At 42.6% G+C, this 17,323-nt stretch overlaps 1 protein-coding gene and 1 long non-coding RNA gene across 2 annotated transcripts in view; both read left to right on the top strand.

The window, feature by feature from the left end:
* LOC309373036 (plasmanylethanolamine desaturase 1-like) overlaps window positions 1-12,195 on the top strand; it is a 40,149-nt gene extending 27,954 nt beyond the window's left edge. The window contains exons 3-6 of the mRNA XM_081917211.1: window positions 5,356-5,447; window positions 7,218-7,362; window positions 8,657-8,869; window positions 11,063-12,195. Coding sequence (XP_081773337.1) covers window positions 5,356-5,447; window positions 7,218-7,362; window positions 8,657-8,869; window positions 11,063-11,184 — 572 coding nt within the window. The 3' untranslated portion in view covers window positions 11,185-12,195. The remainder of the gene's footprint in view (window positions 1-5,355; window positions 5,448-7,217; window positions 7,363-8,656; window positions 8,870-11,062) is intronic.
* Window positions 12,196-13,576: 1,381 nt separating this feature from the next.
* LOC309373246 lies at window positions 13,577-14,794 on the top strand. The gene is made up of 2 exons (XR_014169897.1): window positions 13,577-13,687; window positions 13,932-14,794. It is a non-coding gene; the product is annotated as an uncharacterized lncRNA (long non-coding RNA).
* Window positions 14,795-17,323: the final 2,529 nt, after the last annotated feature.

Genomic DNA, 17,323 nt, shown 5'->3' on the forward strand with positions numbered 1-17,323 from the left:
AGATTTATAGGGGCTGGAGAATGCTGGCAACCAGCCAGCCCCATCACATGCTCCCACTTTGGCGACTAGTTGTTACAACCTTCCTGAGGGGCCTCACCCAGCGATACTTGCTCACAGGATCACTACTTCATGACACAATGGACATTAAAAAAACACAGCTCGTGGCAATCAAGTAGGGTGGTGCCCTTGTCCCAACTCCTGACCTCAAAGGAACAGCTTCTCTTAGTGGCTGCTCTTATAACATGCCATACATAGCTCATGAAGCTGTCTTCCCCCAAGATACAGGTGTTAAAAGCCAGCTGTTCAGCAGCAAGGAGCAGAAAATAGCTGCCCAGCTATTCTGCTAGCAGCTATGACTCCTAAGGCTAAATGGTCAGGGCTCACAGAAACACAGGGGTAGGGGAAGGCATACAAAAAAATTATGAAAGCTTCTTGATTAAATGTTTGATCAGTCACTTGGCCAGCATCCCAGCCTGACTTTAAAGGGCACACTTCACTTTCTCTTTACAGTGTTTCCAACTTTTAACTCTTTCATATTCCTGTTATAGGTGATCCATGCGTATATTTCCTGCCAGATCACTTATGAAACCCCGAATGTAATTTCTGTGTTGCTGAATTTATGTTCTGATATTCTACTCATCAAATATTTCACTTTAAAACTCAGCATATAAGGGTCAGCTACACACCCTGCTGAGAACACTCGGAAACCTGTTGAGGCTCTTTGCCTGAGTAGTTTCAGAATGCCGTACATAAATTCTGTTAAGAGCTGCTGCTAAATTGCATTAGACTTCCTCATACTTGGCCTGTGAATCATGAATCTCTGCGTGCTTATTGCTGTACTGCAGAATAAGTGCCCAATTCAGGTGAGAGTGGCTCTCATCCTTGCCATTCCAGTAGCTGGCAGCTTTTTCTTGCTTTGTAAGTGGTTAACAAGTCACATTAGTGTCCTGTTTCTTTTCCTGAAGAGAGATGAGAGATTATTGGACAAAGCGAACATAATTTGGAGCCACATCCATATTTACTCTTGCATCTTATGAGTATCAGAGACCTTTTGAGCTTCTGTGATTAGAAATTAGGGATAAATTATAATTAAGCATGTACTCCCAAATGTATTGCTTTGCTTTCCTTTGGACCACATCAGCGAGACCAAGGGGGAGGGTCTTGTCAACCCGGGCAACACAGGACCTCCATATACACTGCCCAGACTTGTGCCCCAGGTTGGTCACTTTTGTGCTGCTAACACAGCAGATTGACTCCTCCCCCCACCCAATGCACTCCATTGTCTCTTGAGACAGACGGATGCCAATAACTCCTATTAATATTAATGTGACTTAAGTGTGACTGATTTGGGTTAGACCATGGCCTTTATACCAATACATAATACAACTAGGTGCAAAATGTTACAGAGAAGGTAGCATGAACTGGTAATGTGAAGTATTTATATTCTTCTGCCAGCGTTCTGCATATCTTATAGTCCTTAGTGTGGCCAGGTGCATTAGAGATGGAATGCATTCTTGACAGCCTCTCCTGAAACGTTTCGTGTAGCTTATCAGGAATCGCAAACCACAAGCCACAAATTCAATCACTGTAGTACAAGTGATTGCTTACCACAAATTCCCCCCTAATGGCCAGTGCTTCCAGGCAGCAGGCCGCAAGAAAAGATTCTTCAGGTGAAGTTCACTAGGCCAAGGTTGGAGACCTGTGCTGCTCCAGATGTTATGTGACCTCAGCTCTCATCATCCCATGACCATTGGCTATGTGGGTTGGGATCTGTTGGTGTAGAGTCCAACACCATCTGAAGGTAGAGCATGAGACTCTTAATCTCAGGGTTATCGGTTCGAGACCCATGTTGGGCAAAAGATTCCTGCATTGCAGGGGGTTGGGTTAGATGACCATCTCCTCGCCCTTGCTGACTTTGGACATACCTGCTCTTGGCTGATTTGTGAGACTGGGTAGAGTTGGGGCAATTAGCCCTGCCCAGGGGCTTCCATAGACTGATCTGGTGTTGGATGTCCATTGTTATTTTTAGAATCTGATGTGTTATTTGCTACTTCTCTGCTTTAAATGGCCTTTGCCAACCTGATGCCCTCTAGCTGTTTTGAACTGCTTGGCAAAGGCTGTCTTAAAAGCCCTGGGCTGTGACATCTATTTTCAAGGTTTCTATAGCTGCAAGGTCTTTGATGTATAGCATCATTTATAAGGGTTGACTTCAGGGTTCCCCCCCTTACTTCCATTTCCATCCTCCATTTCCACAATGATGTGTACAAGGCAGCTCTCAAAGCCACCAGTCATAAAATGTAAGCTTAATAAATGGTCCAGCAATGAAGGTAGCAGTGAAAAGCATCAGAGGCCAAATTAAGAAAATGCCTGGGGTAATAAAATCCTCGGTGCCTGTAGGTCTTGTGCAAGCTTGCCTGCTTCAGCACTGCTCTTCCTTGTTTACCATGCCCTTTTAACTCTCAGGAGAGTTCTCTGTTCCGCATTTGGTGAGAATAGAGCGTTTAGGCATCTCATGCTGGCATTTCTGCCTGGGAGGATTTCACAAGAGTATTATATGTGCTCAGTTGATATCATGCACGCTTATATTGTGATGGAGGTGAAGAGGCCGATAGCCTTTATGAATGTAAATGGTTGCTTTAGAGATGTAGTACGCGCTGTGTTGAGCAAAGTGAACCCCTGCCTGGCTATGCGCTAATGTAGAAAATAATTCCTTTCTGCAAATAGATGAGGAAAAAGCAGTATGCTGCTAAAAGTGAATGACCTGTCTTCCAGATTGTTACACTTATCTGCTGTCTGGAATCCTGCTAATTCTGAACCAAATCCTGTTAACTGGGATCTAAGAGAGCTGATCTAAGTGGCCTGATTGGAAGATGAAGTTTGGCTCGCCAGCCGTGATTTGTGTGAGCCACGTGCTTAGATTTGCTCATGGCTCAGGGCAAATGATGCGAGTTCCCTTGTTAAGAGGGTAAGATATATTGGGACCCAGTGCCTCCCTCAACACCACCTTCTTGGCCTGTTGAATTGGGACCAGGCTACACCTAATGTTAATTGCATTAAAGGAATATGTTTAAGAGTGTAAATAGCTGCCGAACGACAGGATAGTGGCTGTTGCATTGGGAGGATAGACTTAAGTCTTACTGGTGAAAATCCATCCACTCTCCTGCCTCTTATAGCTGGTTCTGATGGGAACTTCCCACCCAGGGCAGATAGCAGCTTTGGGAAAGGGGATTTTCACCAGGAGCATGTCAGGGGCCAAAGGGCTAATCCACACACAGTCCTGGCCAAGGGAAGCTTTCATGGCAAATATATGTATATATACTCTGCACCTCATGTGTAGTCTAGCCCTTTGTCCCAACTAATCAAAACGTGCAAAATCTATGCCCGCAAGATGAGCCTCTTTTTGGTTTCTAGGCTGCTTGTTTGCAAAATGCTATTGAACACAGTAGCTTGCGAGCTCTTTATGACTATTTCCAGAGTGCCATGATTAAACAAGCCACACCTTGCAAGTCAAAGCAAAGTGTTTGTTCGTAATCTGATTGCAATGCAGCTCTCCTTGCTGCTCCTCTGCTTTGTTGCAGTCTCACTCAAGTAATCAGATCACTCTTGCATTATCATTATTTGTGAATGAAAACTGTGCAGCCTGGTTTACTAGTACTTTATACAGGCCTCAAGCAAATGTTACTGGAAGCTAAACTTCGGAACCTTGTGGGGATTCCTTTTACTTCGTGTCAGGTTGCTAACATTGGGATCAAGAGGTAGACTTAATTTAATCTTTCTCTCTTGCCCCTGCCCTACCCTGTTAGATGAGTCACTGGTGTAGAAATGCCATTAACACTTCAGCAGTGTGTGTTGTAAAGTTGCAGCGCAGTGAGCTAGTTTAGCACAGTTAAAACTGAACTGTGAATTGGGAAGCTCCTACTTCAGACCTTGCCTTTGCTATAAAGTTTCTATCAGACCCTACACTCCCTTGGCTTTCGTTCTGCCCCTGCAATGTGGTGGTAGTACAGACCCAACTTACCATAAGGATTACTGAGAAAGTATGCATGAAGCTTTTTGAACTTTTAGAAGTGCTTTATTAATAGCAAATGGCTCCTGTGTCAACCTAGAGGGAGGGCTTGGGTGGAATGCCACTTTGTCTTAGGTCCTGTGCTTCTCAACATCTTTAGAAATGGCTCCAGTGAAGGAGGAGAGGGGATGCTTAACAGATTTGCAGATCACAGGAAGCTGTTGGAAGGGGTGGCTAAACACCATAAAAGACAAAGTCAAGATTGAGTTGGATGGGTTAGAATGCTGGGCCACAACCAACAACATGAAATTCAACAGAAATAAATGTGAAGTCTTGCATTTCACTACCAAATTTCAGTGGTGGAAATGCAGTGTGTAGAGAGACCCAACTCAGCAGCAATGCATGTGAAAAGGATCTAGGTGTCTTAGCTGATCTCAAGCAGGGCATGAGCCAGCAGTGCAGCTGCTAAGAAGGTTAGTGCAATTGCAGGCTGCATTAATAGGAGCATAGTGTCCAAATCACACGAAGTAGTAGTCCCACTCTATTCTGTGTCAGTCAGGCTGCATTGGGAATGTGCTGTTGGTTCTAAGTGTTGCATTTTAAGGAGGATACTGTCTAACTATGGTATGTCCAGAGAGAGAGTGGCTGGGATGGTGAAGAGTCTGGAAACCAAGGCATATGAGCAACAGCTGAAAGAATTAACCTCGTTTAGCTTGGAGAGGAAAAGATTGGAGGGAGGGGGCGTGATGGCAAACTTGGATTTACCTGAAGGGCTGGCATGCAGAAGATGGAGCAGATCTGTGTTTTCTCGCTTCAGAGGGCGGGAACTAGGCTGGAAATAGGAGGGAAGCTTAGCATCAAGAGAAGCTTCCCAATGGTAAGAGCTATTTGACAGTAGAAGAGGCTGCTTGGGGAGGTGGTTTGCCCTCTTTCATTGGATGGATTGAAGCAGAGACTTGGTGGTCATCTGCCAGGGATGCTGCCGTTGGATCTGCGCTATGGATCCTGTGCTGAACAGGGAGTTGGACTAATGACCTCAGATTCCATGGATGCTTGTGGGCAGTGGCATGCCATAGCTTACCTTTGGTACTTGCAAAAGCATAGGTGTTTTTGTATACAAATTGCATATGATAAAGGTGGTAGTGAATAGATGCAGCAGTGGCAGGTAAGTAGTTTTTCTTGTGTTTTGGGAGTTGGTCACGGAAGTGATTTATTGTCTCGAGAGGGGGAAGTCACTATGTCAGCCTTTATGTATCTGTCAAAATAGCATTTACACATACTTAAAATTGATCTGAATATCTCACGAATCTATTTTCTTCTCTCTCCCCTCCACCCTTTCTCTTTTAAAGTTACAGGAATCATTACTGCTGATTTTGCCTCTGGTCTAGTGCACTGGGGAGCAGATACCTGGGGATCTGTCGATCTGCCAATAGTTGGAAAGGTTTGTCTTTTTATTATTGGGAAATAATAAACTTCAATAATCTTCAGGCAGTAATAGAACAAAACACTATCGCTTAAGTAGGCAGAATTTGAGTGCAGAGCTTGAGAATCCTGAGCTTCACCTTTTCAGAATTATCCACTGCAGTCATTGTATCTAAACTATTATTTGGCTGTTGGGAATATGCTTTGGGCTTGCACACTCCCTCCAACTCTCTCTTTCACTTCTCGGTTTGCGGTAACCATGGTTGGCCAGATTCAGATTTCATGGCAAACTTTAGTTAACTGCAAACCAGGGAAGAAGGGAATCCAGTCATGCAAAGGAAGGAGGAACCCCGTGAGCCCAAAACACATTCTTAAAGTCTGGGTTTGGAATCTGTATCTGGCCAAAGTTGCAGGACCTCATGCTTTCAGACGTCTTAAAGCGTAATGGCAAAGAGTTCAAATTGTCATGTGCCAACGTAGATCAAAACAACTTACTCGGATGTGCATTCTTTTGGAATAAGATTACAGGAGCACATACAGAATGTCTTCTGACCGGTTTGGGACTTTTTAGTGTTATTGAAAACAAGCAAATGTTGCTACTGAGATCTGCAGTACACAGCTTGTGCTTTCTCCCCCACCCCTAATCTACCAATCTGCTTTTGGTACTAACAGTTCATCCTCACTTCACTCTTTGCTGTCGTAATGCTGACTAATGCAAGTGTCTTCTCTGTTGATCAGACTAATGAAAGACGGCATTTGCTTTCTCCTTCCCTGCTCCCCACTTTATCCCATCTTAATAAGCTTGGTGTACTTAACAGCAAAAAGGACGTGTAACCCTAGGTTAAACTGGTTCTAGGTCGAGCGAGCCAGGATATATTGAATAGCCATCCCTGTGACATGCCCTGTTGCTAACTTTGAGATTACAGTGTGTGCGGTGCTAAGCCAGCTCCTAGTCGCTTGCATGGTGATCACACTGTACCTATAAATACAGACACTAACATTTGAATTCAGGCCAATAACAGTGCTTAAGAGTTATCTGTAACCTGTGAGTCCCTGTGTTCAAATCTCACCTCTGCCATGAGTTCACAGCGCGTTTGGCGTTAAAACAGCCAGCAGAAATTGCACCTTAACACTGTACTGTGTCCCTGCTGGAGGAGCACACTCTACCCTGGGTTTAATCTGGGACTCAGAGTTTGGGAAAGTAAGAAAGCTCTATTACAGGAAATGCATGCTTCGCAGGAAAGATGCTAGTTCTGTCTATCTCAGGTGGAGAGGCCTTGAGCCATTCTTGCTGTTGTATCGCAACAGGAGAAGCACAGAAGAGGTGGTCTCTACCAAGGTGAGGGTGAAGAAGCAAGTTGGAAATGAGATCAGCAACCTATGAATATGAGTAGCACTTGGGGGAAGGTCAGCACAAGCTAGGTCAGAAAGGACAGACTAGGAAACTTGGAGGTTCCTCTTTCCTATGCAGACACATCAGCCTCTAGTTCAAGCTGTCTTGCATCCCAGCACTTCCAACGTAGCCTCAGGCAAGCCCACCATATTTCAGTATGGGGGGAGAATAACCTCTGTTCTCCTAACCCAAGTCACTGTGGCCTAGAACTTGAAAATAAACTAGTTGTCTGCTTGTGGAAAGAGAGGATTCTCTCCAGGTGACAGGCCAGGTTGCTAGGTCTCTTTTTGGGACCTAAATTAACTACGTAGGTAAAAAATCTAGTAAAAATTTGTGCAGGCTATGGACTTCAAAGACTGACAGACATCTCCCCCACCCCCGTATTTACTTTTTAAGGCTTTTATCAGACCCTTCAGAGAACATCACATTGACCCAACAGCAATTACAAGACATGACTTCATAGAGACCAATGGAGATAACTGCATGTTGACGGTAGTTCCATTGGCAAACATGGCCTACAAACTGGTTTCTTTATCACCAGGTAAGTGACTATAAATCCATGAGTAAACTGGACTTGCAGCTTCCACGGTGTACAGTGAATAGGCCTTTGACCTTTGAAGAGACAGGCAGAATGAAGCTATTTATACGGAACAGCTGAGAAGGTTGAATGTATTTGCGAGACAGACTGCCTTTCAGCCCCTGCAAGGACCCTGAAAGTGGTTTACAGTAGTTTTTATCTTTGTGGGTGGAGCAATATAGTATCAGAGCAAGAAAAAATAGTTGCAGGTTAGTAAAGGAGTAGAGTGGCATGAGAACTAGCTTGCCATCATTTCAAAGATTTTTCTAGAATATTTAAACCATAAGTTGCAAGGTTTATATCAACCTAGTCTTAACCTGATATTTGAAGATAGGAATCACTTCATCTAGTGTGTACTGTGGCAGAAGCAAAGGTAATCTGTAAGGTGCACCCATGTTAAGAGATGCATCTGGTGAGTGAACCAAGCCAAATACTAGAAGTGGTGGCCCAAAGCATCCCTCTAGTTGCTAGCAGGTCTTACACTAGTAAAGGGAGAATGGGAAGGATAACGAGATATTGTGATCGTTTTTGCTTTGGAAGCGAAACAAAGCCTATTTGGAGCTACCCTGAGGATGTAGCTTGTAATTAAACATCCAACACAATTCTTTTATTTTATGAGTAGCTTAACATGGATGGAAAAAGGGTGCTTCCAGAATGGGGCTTGATACTGTTAATGGGTTGATCAGTTAGCACAAATGGGTTGTGGGCAATAGTATTTTGCTTTTGTTTTCAGTTTATTGGGGTTTTCCTGGGAAGCTTAACCCCAGATTAAATGGGGGTTGGAATATGGGCTGATACTCTGGCACCAGAGATGTTGTTCAGACACTGAAAAAATTGCATGCATTGGGAGCACCCATCCCACCATGAACCGCCCATCTGGAAGCACCCCAAGAAAATGTTTCTGGTGTAGTTAAGTTTGAACTTGAAGGTCAGTTCATGCTTGGCATGGCAAATGGGCCCTGATGTTCACAGTGCCAAATGCCTCAAAGTGGGATGGGAAAACAATACAGTCTTGAGTGGTAAAAAACACATGTCCTTATCAATAATTGGCTTGTTGAATCAGACAAGGTTCCCTCTGATGAAGCATTCTGGTGTTGTACAATGAACTGCTTAAATGTAACCAAAGTTTAGAAACAGTTCTGGGTTTTTTTGGCGGGGGGGGTGGGGAGAGACCTATGTGTCTAGGCACCTTCTATTGTCAGCTTATTTCAGTGAGAGTCATGTAGATCCTGCTCCCTCTTTTCTCCCCCCTTTCTAGAAGCATTACACCAATCGTGCCCTTGGGAGTGTTACGTCTTTGCCCTGGCTATATTTGGAACCTTGACAAACCAGATTCACAAGTGGTCTCACACCTACTTTGGTCTTCCTCGCTGGGTTATCTTCCTGCAAGACTGGCACGTTATCCTGCCACGCAAACACCACCGGATCCATCACGTGTCTCCTCATGAAACTTATTTCTGTATTACTACAGGTAAATAGAAGTGAAGCTTCTCTTTCATTGATGAGCAGACTATAGGCTTATGTGTTCTATTTTTTCTGCTTTATAAAAAACCTAAAACTGAAACCCACCAGCTGGAGCCAGGTGCAACATGTGGAAAAATGTTAAGAGTCAAGGAACAGGCCAAATGTGCTCAGCCCCCAGGTATTGGTGACCATTACTGGAATCAGGCGCATAGGCCCGTCAACAGAGTTACTCCTGCTTCACACACACACACGGTGCACTGTCCTTTCCATCAGCTAAGGCTGGTGCACCTGCTATGACTCCTTTTGGACAGGTATAGCTTGCAATGCAGTTACCCAAACTCTGGCGGTCGCCTGTAATGCATTGCCTGTGCAGCTTGCCATCTGAAACTTCAGCTAGGGCAGCAACAGAGCTGCTGACTGGGACCAGTCAGTGGGGATATATCATACACGTGCATTAGCAACTTGCTATTCCAACACGAGCCTGTTTGTACATTTAGATCTCTTTCGAGTCACCTCTTCTGGGTGTCGACACCATTTTGGAATGAGGCAGGCAGCGACTGCAGAGAGAACTGTCATTGCTGTGAGCGCCCCTTCTTCAGGGATGTTCACCTGCCATGGTGAGGAGGTGCTTTTGCCCACTGGAAGTGCATATGCTCTCTACATTCAAAAACTCCCGGAGCCCAGAAAGAGCCACTGTAATGTAAATAGTGCTAAGCTAGATGGACCCAGTGGTTTGACTCAGTATATGCATCAGTTTCCTGTTGCACCAAATGGGTACCCTTCTTTTCCCAGGCTCTTTGTTTCTGGTTGTTTTAACGCTGCAATTCTATCCCATTTTTAAATTTTGTTTTGTATGATCTGGTAAGCAACCCTGCAATATATTATATTGAAGTAAATTTATAAAAATGTTTGTGAGCAGAAAGCGCTTCTTTGAGTACACACAACTGTGGGGCTAATGTTTTCATCCAGCGGTAGCTCTCTAGCGCCTTGCCTGGGTCTGGAGGGTCAACTTTTTAATGTGTGCAGGGAGCTGGTGCTGGAATGAGGGAGGTTGCACAGGAGCAGAGCGCTACCTATGAAAGTTTGGAATCCCATCATTTATTAAATCACATCTGTGTTGCAGTCCTAATTACTGTTTACAGCAATACTTTTACACATAAGACATTCATAATCTGGGACTGGCAGATCAAACCACAACGGTTTACCGTTGGAGCCAACATTCCACCCCCCCTGCCCATTCCTTTGAAAATTTTGACGTGGAATAAATGGTATTGGGTATCATTGTTTCGACACTTGATATTCCTATGTTTGACAACAACACATGATTCCAGGGTTTATATCTGATAGCTAGCATTCAGTGATATTCAACACCTAATGTTCAATGGACTGTTATATTTGATGGCTTGTGGCATTTGGTATTTTGACAGCTAACACTCATTCCAGCCCAGTCTAAATTACTCTTAATTTTGTCATACTAAAATTTGTTTTGTGGCCAGATTCCGATTTGAGATGTTGAGCGACTCCAGAGCTCTGTCCCCTCAACTAACTGCAAAGTTTATCTTTCCACATTTCCTGTCCTTCACTTTCCCTGCAAGGGGAGAGCAGCAGAGTGTATCAGTAACACCTCTTTCCCCTTGACACAGCTACCGCAATATGTTCCCAATTTTAAAGGGGATCAGTTGCTGCTTTTGCATCACCTCTTCAAAATTGGTCTTGGCATTCCAGTTTTCACTGGCGTGTAGCAACTAATTACAAATGCATGCTAGTTGAACGGGAGCTGTGTGTAAAAGTTGAATAAGCTGGTTGGTGTATGGAAAACCTGTACTATATCAAACTTGGTTGACAGTTTGCATGGTTTGAAAGTAGCCCTTAAAAATGTTGTTAATGAGACTTGTGTTGTGTTGAACACTTTTAGTTTCAAAAATAAAGCTCCCATATAGGCGAAAGCTTTAGAGTGCAATTGTTTATACACTTACCTGAAGCCAATCCTATTGAAGTTAATGGGATTGACATTAGGTGACCTGCTTCTACCTGAACCTCCATAAGATGGGGGTACACACTACTCCTGTTGAATGACCCAAATAATCATTTGCCTTGCATTTTACTTTTTTATTAGACTATCTTAAAACAAATTAATTCAATTATCTACATCTGTACTTCTTCATTTACATCTGTATTCTCCCTTTCTATCGTTTTCCAGGCTGGCTCAACTACCCGCTGGAGAAAATCAGATTTTGGAGGTTCCTCGAGATTATCATTCAAGGACTGACCGGAGAAAAACCGAGAGCAGATGACATGAAATGGGCCCAGAAAATAAAATAAACTCTTGCCAGGCTTCTGCAGTCCTTATACTTGTTGCCAATATTTTTAAAAGAAAAAAGCCATCAGCCAAATTAAAGACTTGTAAAGAAATAATGGACTAAAGCACAATGCTTTTAAAAAGTGCTAACAGACTGCAGTTAAAGGACTCACTCTTCAAAATAATACTTGAAAATGCAAATGGCTAATTCCCATTTGTACGGAGCACCTTCTGTTAGCCACATCTGCTGATGTTGACCATTTTCGTCTTTGAGTCTCAAAAGCCATTAGTTGGAGAAGACAATGCACCATTTTCTAGTAAGATATGTCATTGACACAGTAAAATGTGTTGTATCAACATGAATTACCACTTTGAAAACAGGGTTAAGACCAATGTGGAATAATGAAGATAAGCAGACGAGCACTGCGTTTTTAAGGAGCAGGTTCAAACTGCTTGGGGAAAAAACCAGCCAGAGGGGAAGGGAAGTTTATGAAATTGTCACCACTTCAATACATTTAATGTTTGGTACACCTTCCAGTTGCTTCATCTTGCTATCATGTCCAGTCTTAGTCTATGTGGTGTGCAACAGAACATTTGGGAGTCTCGTTCTGCTAGTGGATAAGGATCCTTATTGTCGTCTGTCTCCTGAAATAAACAAGTGTTTTTACTTCCTTGATATCTGAGCAGACTGTTGCTGTATAAGCCTGCCACTGACTTGGTAGCAACCTGGGAAGAAGAGCAGAACGTGTTCTGCGCAAGTGTCCAAACATAAAAGACGCTTGTGTTAGGTCGTTTAGTGTTCAGCAGTTGGGATTCCTTTCAGTATGATTCCTCTTCCAATAATCATTGTTCGAAGTAGCTCTAGGAAATTGGGCACATGATTTATATGTTAGAAAGGGATAGGTTAATGGAGTGTATTTTTTAAAGGTGCTTGCTCATTCATGTAAATATTATAAAGCCTTAATCTTTTTGGTGTAACATGGATTAATATTTTAATGTGGTCTGAATGTATATAATATATTTATAACAAAGCAGTTCGATTATACTAATTGCATTTGTTCGGTCTCCTTACAATTTTTATTTTTGTTGTGGTTTGAGGGTGTAACCTCATCTCTAGCAGGCAAATACAAATCACAGAGCAATTTAATATATCATGCTGACCCTGACAAAACCCATGAAGCTGTGAGTGGATTTCTTGATTTGTACAGAATACTGTTGAAAAGTCAGCGTTCTAGAAAATAAATCCATCAAGGTAGATCTGTGGAACTCTGTGCCTCTACAGAACAATTAGAAATGTAGATATTTGTGCTGCAGTAGGTTGATTTAACTCAAGTTTCCCATTGAATTCTTATTTCTTAATATAAATCTGATGGCCAAACACGGTTAACTTACAGATAAAATAGAGGTATTGCTTATGGTTTCATTCTTATAACCAAGCTTTTCCATCACTTTGTGGCACTGTGTACATTTCGTGTGTTTTATTTTTATTTTACCTATATCACCCTTTGGCCTTCAGGACTTCCCAGTTCTCATCAACCTCAGCCAACATGACAGATTATCATGGCCATTGGGAGTTGCAGGCCAGTATCATCTGGGACAGTTTACCCTTCTGAGCCATCTTGCTGTTATTAACAGGTTCCACGATATCTTTCGCTCTCTTTTTAGAAATGGTGTGACCTTCTAAATATTTGTCTATTGGGCTCCTTTATGAACCACTTTTAAGTTAGAAAATCCCAAAGCAGTTCACACAGCAAACTCCCTTCAACCTCAAAACAGTGAGTTCACAGAATCATAGAGTTGGAAGGGGCCACGAGGGTCATCTAGTCCAACCCCCTAAATTGCCCAGTGTGGGACTCGAATCCACATTCCTGAGATTAAGAATCTCAAGCTCTACCAACTGAGCTAAGTTAAAACAATACCATAGACTCTTACATTTACAAAAACTTGTCATAATCAACACACTTTCCAAATAAAATAACCCAATGAAAGGGAAGGCATTACTTACCTTTGCCATCAGCTGATAATGCCAGACGGGTCTCTAAGATGACTGATCCAACAGCCCAGACTGGAATGATCTAACAACTTGGGAGTCGCTGCGTCATTAAACTTCAGATGATAGACTTGGACAACAGCCCAGATTGGAAGATTGGAATGGAGCCAAGGAAAGCTGCACTGGCAAATACAAAAAAAATTCCTTCCAGTAGCACCTTAAAGACCAACTAAGTTAGTTCTTGGTATGAGCTTTCGTGTGCATGCACACTTCTTCAGATACATCTGTGTATCTGAAGAAGTGTGCATGCACACGAAAGCTCATACCAAGAACTAACTTAGTTGGTCTTTAAGGTGCTACTGGAAGGAATTTTTTTTGTTTTGACTATGGCAGACCAACACTATCTGTAACTGGCAAATACAGTTGAAAAAATATATATACACAAATAAAGCTGTATTCGACGGACGAAAGGATATATGATTTTTGACATGACTGAGAATTGTAGCGCCAGAGATGGAGAACTTTAAAGTGCCAGTGTGGTGTAGTGGTTAAGAGCGGCAGTCACATAATCTGGGGAACCGGGTTCGTGTCTCCGCTCCTCCACATGCAGCTGCTGGGTGACCTTGGGCCAGTCACACTTCTCTGAAGTCTCTCAGCCCCACTCACCTCACAGAGTGTTTGTTGTGGGGGAGGAAGGGAAAGGAGAATGTTAGCCGCTTTGAGACTCCTGAAGGGGAGTGAAAGGCGGGGTATCAAATCCAAACTCCTCTTCTTCTTAAGATTGGGATGTGGAAAATATGAAAACAACGAGAGGAGATAGGATTGAAGATTCGGAGATTTGCTTCAAAGGTGCAGACTATGGGGAGTCCGGAAAAATTAATAATTACAATCTGCTCTTTTCTTTTTAGTTTTTTTAAAATCAGATTATGATGTGGATATATTGATTGGCTATCTTTATTGGAAAATCAATAAAAATGATTTAATAATAATAAGATGGCTGATGGCTGTCAACACTTGTTCTGGACAGCTCAGGTATTGAAGTATCTGCTTCGCATGCAGAAGCAGGTAGGGCTGGGAGACCACACCTAAAACTAAAGAGAACCACTGTCAGTGACAGTGTAGACAGTACTGAGTTAAATGGACCAGTGGTCTAATTCAGTATAAAGCAGCTGTTGATGTTCAATTCCTGGATGGGTGTGTGACCATTATGGAATTGTAGAATTGGAATGTTTCCCAAGGCTCATCTGGTCCAGCTCCCTGCAATGGAGGAATCTCAACTAAAGCATCCATGACAGATGGCCATCCAACCCCTGCTTGGAAACTTCCAAGGAAGGAGAGTCCACCACCACCCAAGGGAGACAGTTCCACTGTTGAACAGTTCTTGCTGTCAGAAAGTTCTTTGTGATGTTAAGTCGGAAACTCCATTCTGCTAATTCTGAAGCTGTTGAATGTATAGGTCCTACACTCCAGAGCAAGAGAAAAGAAACTTGCTCCATCTTCTAGTTGATTGCTCTTTAGATATTTAAAGATGGCGATCGTATCTCCTCTCAATCTCTGCTTATTCAGGCTAAACATACCCGCCTGGGGATAAGCTGTGCCCTGCAGTCCATTAAAAGATAATAAACTGAGCTACCTGTTTATAAGTCTCTGTCCATTTGCATTTTTTTTGTAGGAAGCATTTTTTATTTATTAAATCCATAAACCACTTTTCACCACGAGGTGTAAATCCCAATGTGATTGTTAACAACAAAAACAGGACAACAATAGAAAGGGAATACAGATAATATCACGAAGCAGCAAAAATATAGGTAGCCGAATGCAGATGTAACTAGAGCTTCAAAAAGCCTGTGAGAACAGAAATGCTTTAATTAAGCAACAGAAACACATTGAAAATGAAACCATCCATGCCTCCAGGGTGAGGGAATTGCAGAGTAAGGCAACCACTAAGTCTGGAGGGCCAAAAGGTGATAAGGTTTTTCCCCCTTTTTTTAAACATACAAATGAATATGGTGCTACAAAGAGTTGTAAGGTCACGTTATACAAATTTCACATCCCCAAACAGAGTGGTACCTCCTTGTCCAGTGGGACAAGGAGGGTCCCCTCTGCCAAACTCAGAACCTTGGCTGGATGATGCAAGGAAAGGCACCCTTTAGGTCCCAAGTTGATGAGGCTTTTCGTATGTCAAACACCTTAAATCGAGCCCTGTAGCATAGAAGCAGCCAGTGATCCTACAAAGTACCAGTAAGTGCAATGTAGCAAAGCATCAAAAGTCCCAGACATGGACCCTGACAACAGCATTCTGCACCAGCTGCAGTTTCTGGGCTGTCTTCCAGGGTAGCCCCATGTGGACTGCATTTCAGGACTCAAGACAGGAGGTTCCTACTGCATGCAAAAGTGGACAAGCTATCATGATTCGCAGACAGCCATAACTTGGGAACCAGTTATGGATCTGAAAATAGGTTCTCCTTGCCACTGAAGCCATGTGGACTTCTAGTGACAAGGATGGATCTGGGAGCAACCCCCCTGCCCCCCAAAAAAGATCCTGTTCCTCCAACTCTGTAAAAGGAATAAAATACCTTACCACCATAATGAGAACATTCATTATAAATATGGAGGTAGGCACTCTTATTTTGTCAAAAGGAGAGTAGGAATGAAAATCAGTTTGATTTATATCAAACTTGCTGTCTGGTTTTCATCCTCCAACTCTCTTTGGAGGGGATAAATGGCTTTTAAAGTGGATCGCTTTACTTGTTGGTCGTTTAACACAATCTCCTCATTCTTAACATCGGAGATCTGAGACTGCGGGCGGTACAGCTGCAACTTTGGCATCAGTCTTGTTATAGATACATTTTGTCATTGTCTCTTACCTTTCCTTAGGTGAACAGGGACTCCTGCCGGCCACAGTTGGATATTGCAATGGCTACATTAAAGGTTAAGTATCCAACTAGGTGCAAAAGGGTTTGGAAAGAGTAGGGTTTTCTCTTTCTCTTTGAATTCTTGTTTTTCTTTCTCCTCCTGCACACACTTACTATATCATAAATGGCCTCATAAAGTCTCCTTAGTTTCATTGTTTTGATTTTTGTTTATGCGTTTTTACAATTTATATATACATCATACAGTATCCATCATTTATCCCTTTTGTTCAGACTTACCAGTCCATCTCTTCATGGCATTCTAGGTAGTCTCTTGTCTGCTGCATATTCTATCATTCCAATCTTTTTCGTCTCAAATATTCCTTTATTTAGTGCTATCTGCTGCTCAGAAGGTTATATTGACAGTTGCACCCTCTAAGATCCTCTCCAAAACACTTCCACTCATCTCTTATCTGTGACTCATCTTTATTTCTTAATTTCACAGTCATAGTTACTAATTCTGTGTATTCTATCGTTTTATTCTGCCAATTTTTTTTCCTGGGTACCTCTTTTTTTCTTTCCATTTCTTCGCATATACAACTCTAGGTGTGGCAGTCACATATAAAAAGAGATTGAGTGCCTTTTTTGGCTCCTTTGTTCCAAAAGTGGTTTGCAGTGCAAATAATGTTTGAGAAATAGAAGCCCAATGGTATCCAACTAAGTCATGCTCAGAATGGAACCTCTCCCCACCAAAAAAAGGGGGGGGAGGAGGCAGGGAGCAGGGCGGAACAGAGCAACAAAAATTGTTGTACCTAAGACATTTTGGTATTAAATTCCTTCATCAGGGCAAGACATCTTAGCAGCAGCTCACAAGGATAAAACTGCTGCAATGTGCTCCTTTGCTGATATTTGCTGACTAATATGGCTAAAATTAAGTAATGGCTCTGATCCAAGTATAATTTTGTCAGGTGCTACGCAGAGTCGCTTTGGCTGCATGTCAGTAGCTGTGCAGCCTTTTGGATCATGTCCATGATGTGAAAAAAAGTTTGATCAATTGATCTATCTATGGGAGAAAGTTTTAGCATAAGAGTGGGGAAAAAATAATTTCTGTGTGAAGTGTTTCTAAACTAACGCTGCCTTCAACACTTCCCACATTTGGGTATTTTAAACCGTTCACCTTCACTTTGGTCTGTCAATATTTTCATATACGCCAACCATTTTAGATACAGATCTTCCAGATGCAAGACCTTCATGCAGATGTTTTCAATGTGGAAATCATCAAGACGTTCTTACCTTGCAGGTGCTTGGCTCTACTATATG

Source organism: Podarcis melisellensis (assembly GCF_964234715.1).
Source record: "Podarcis melisellensis genome assembly, chromosome: 6".
Lineage (NCBI taxonomy): Eukaryota > Metazoa > Chordata > Lepidosauria > Squamata > Lacertidae > Podarcis > Podarcis melisellensis.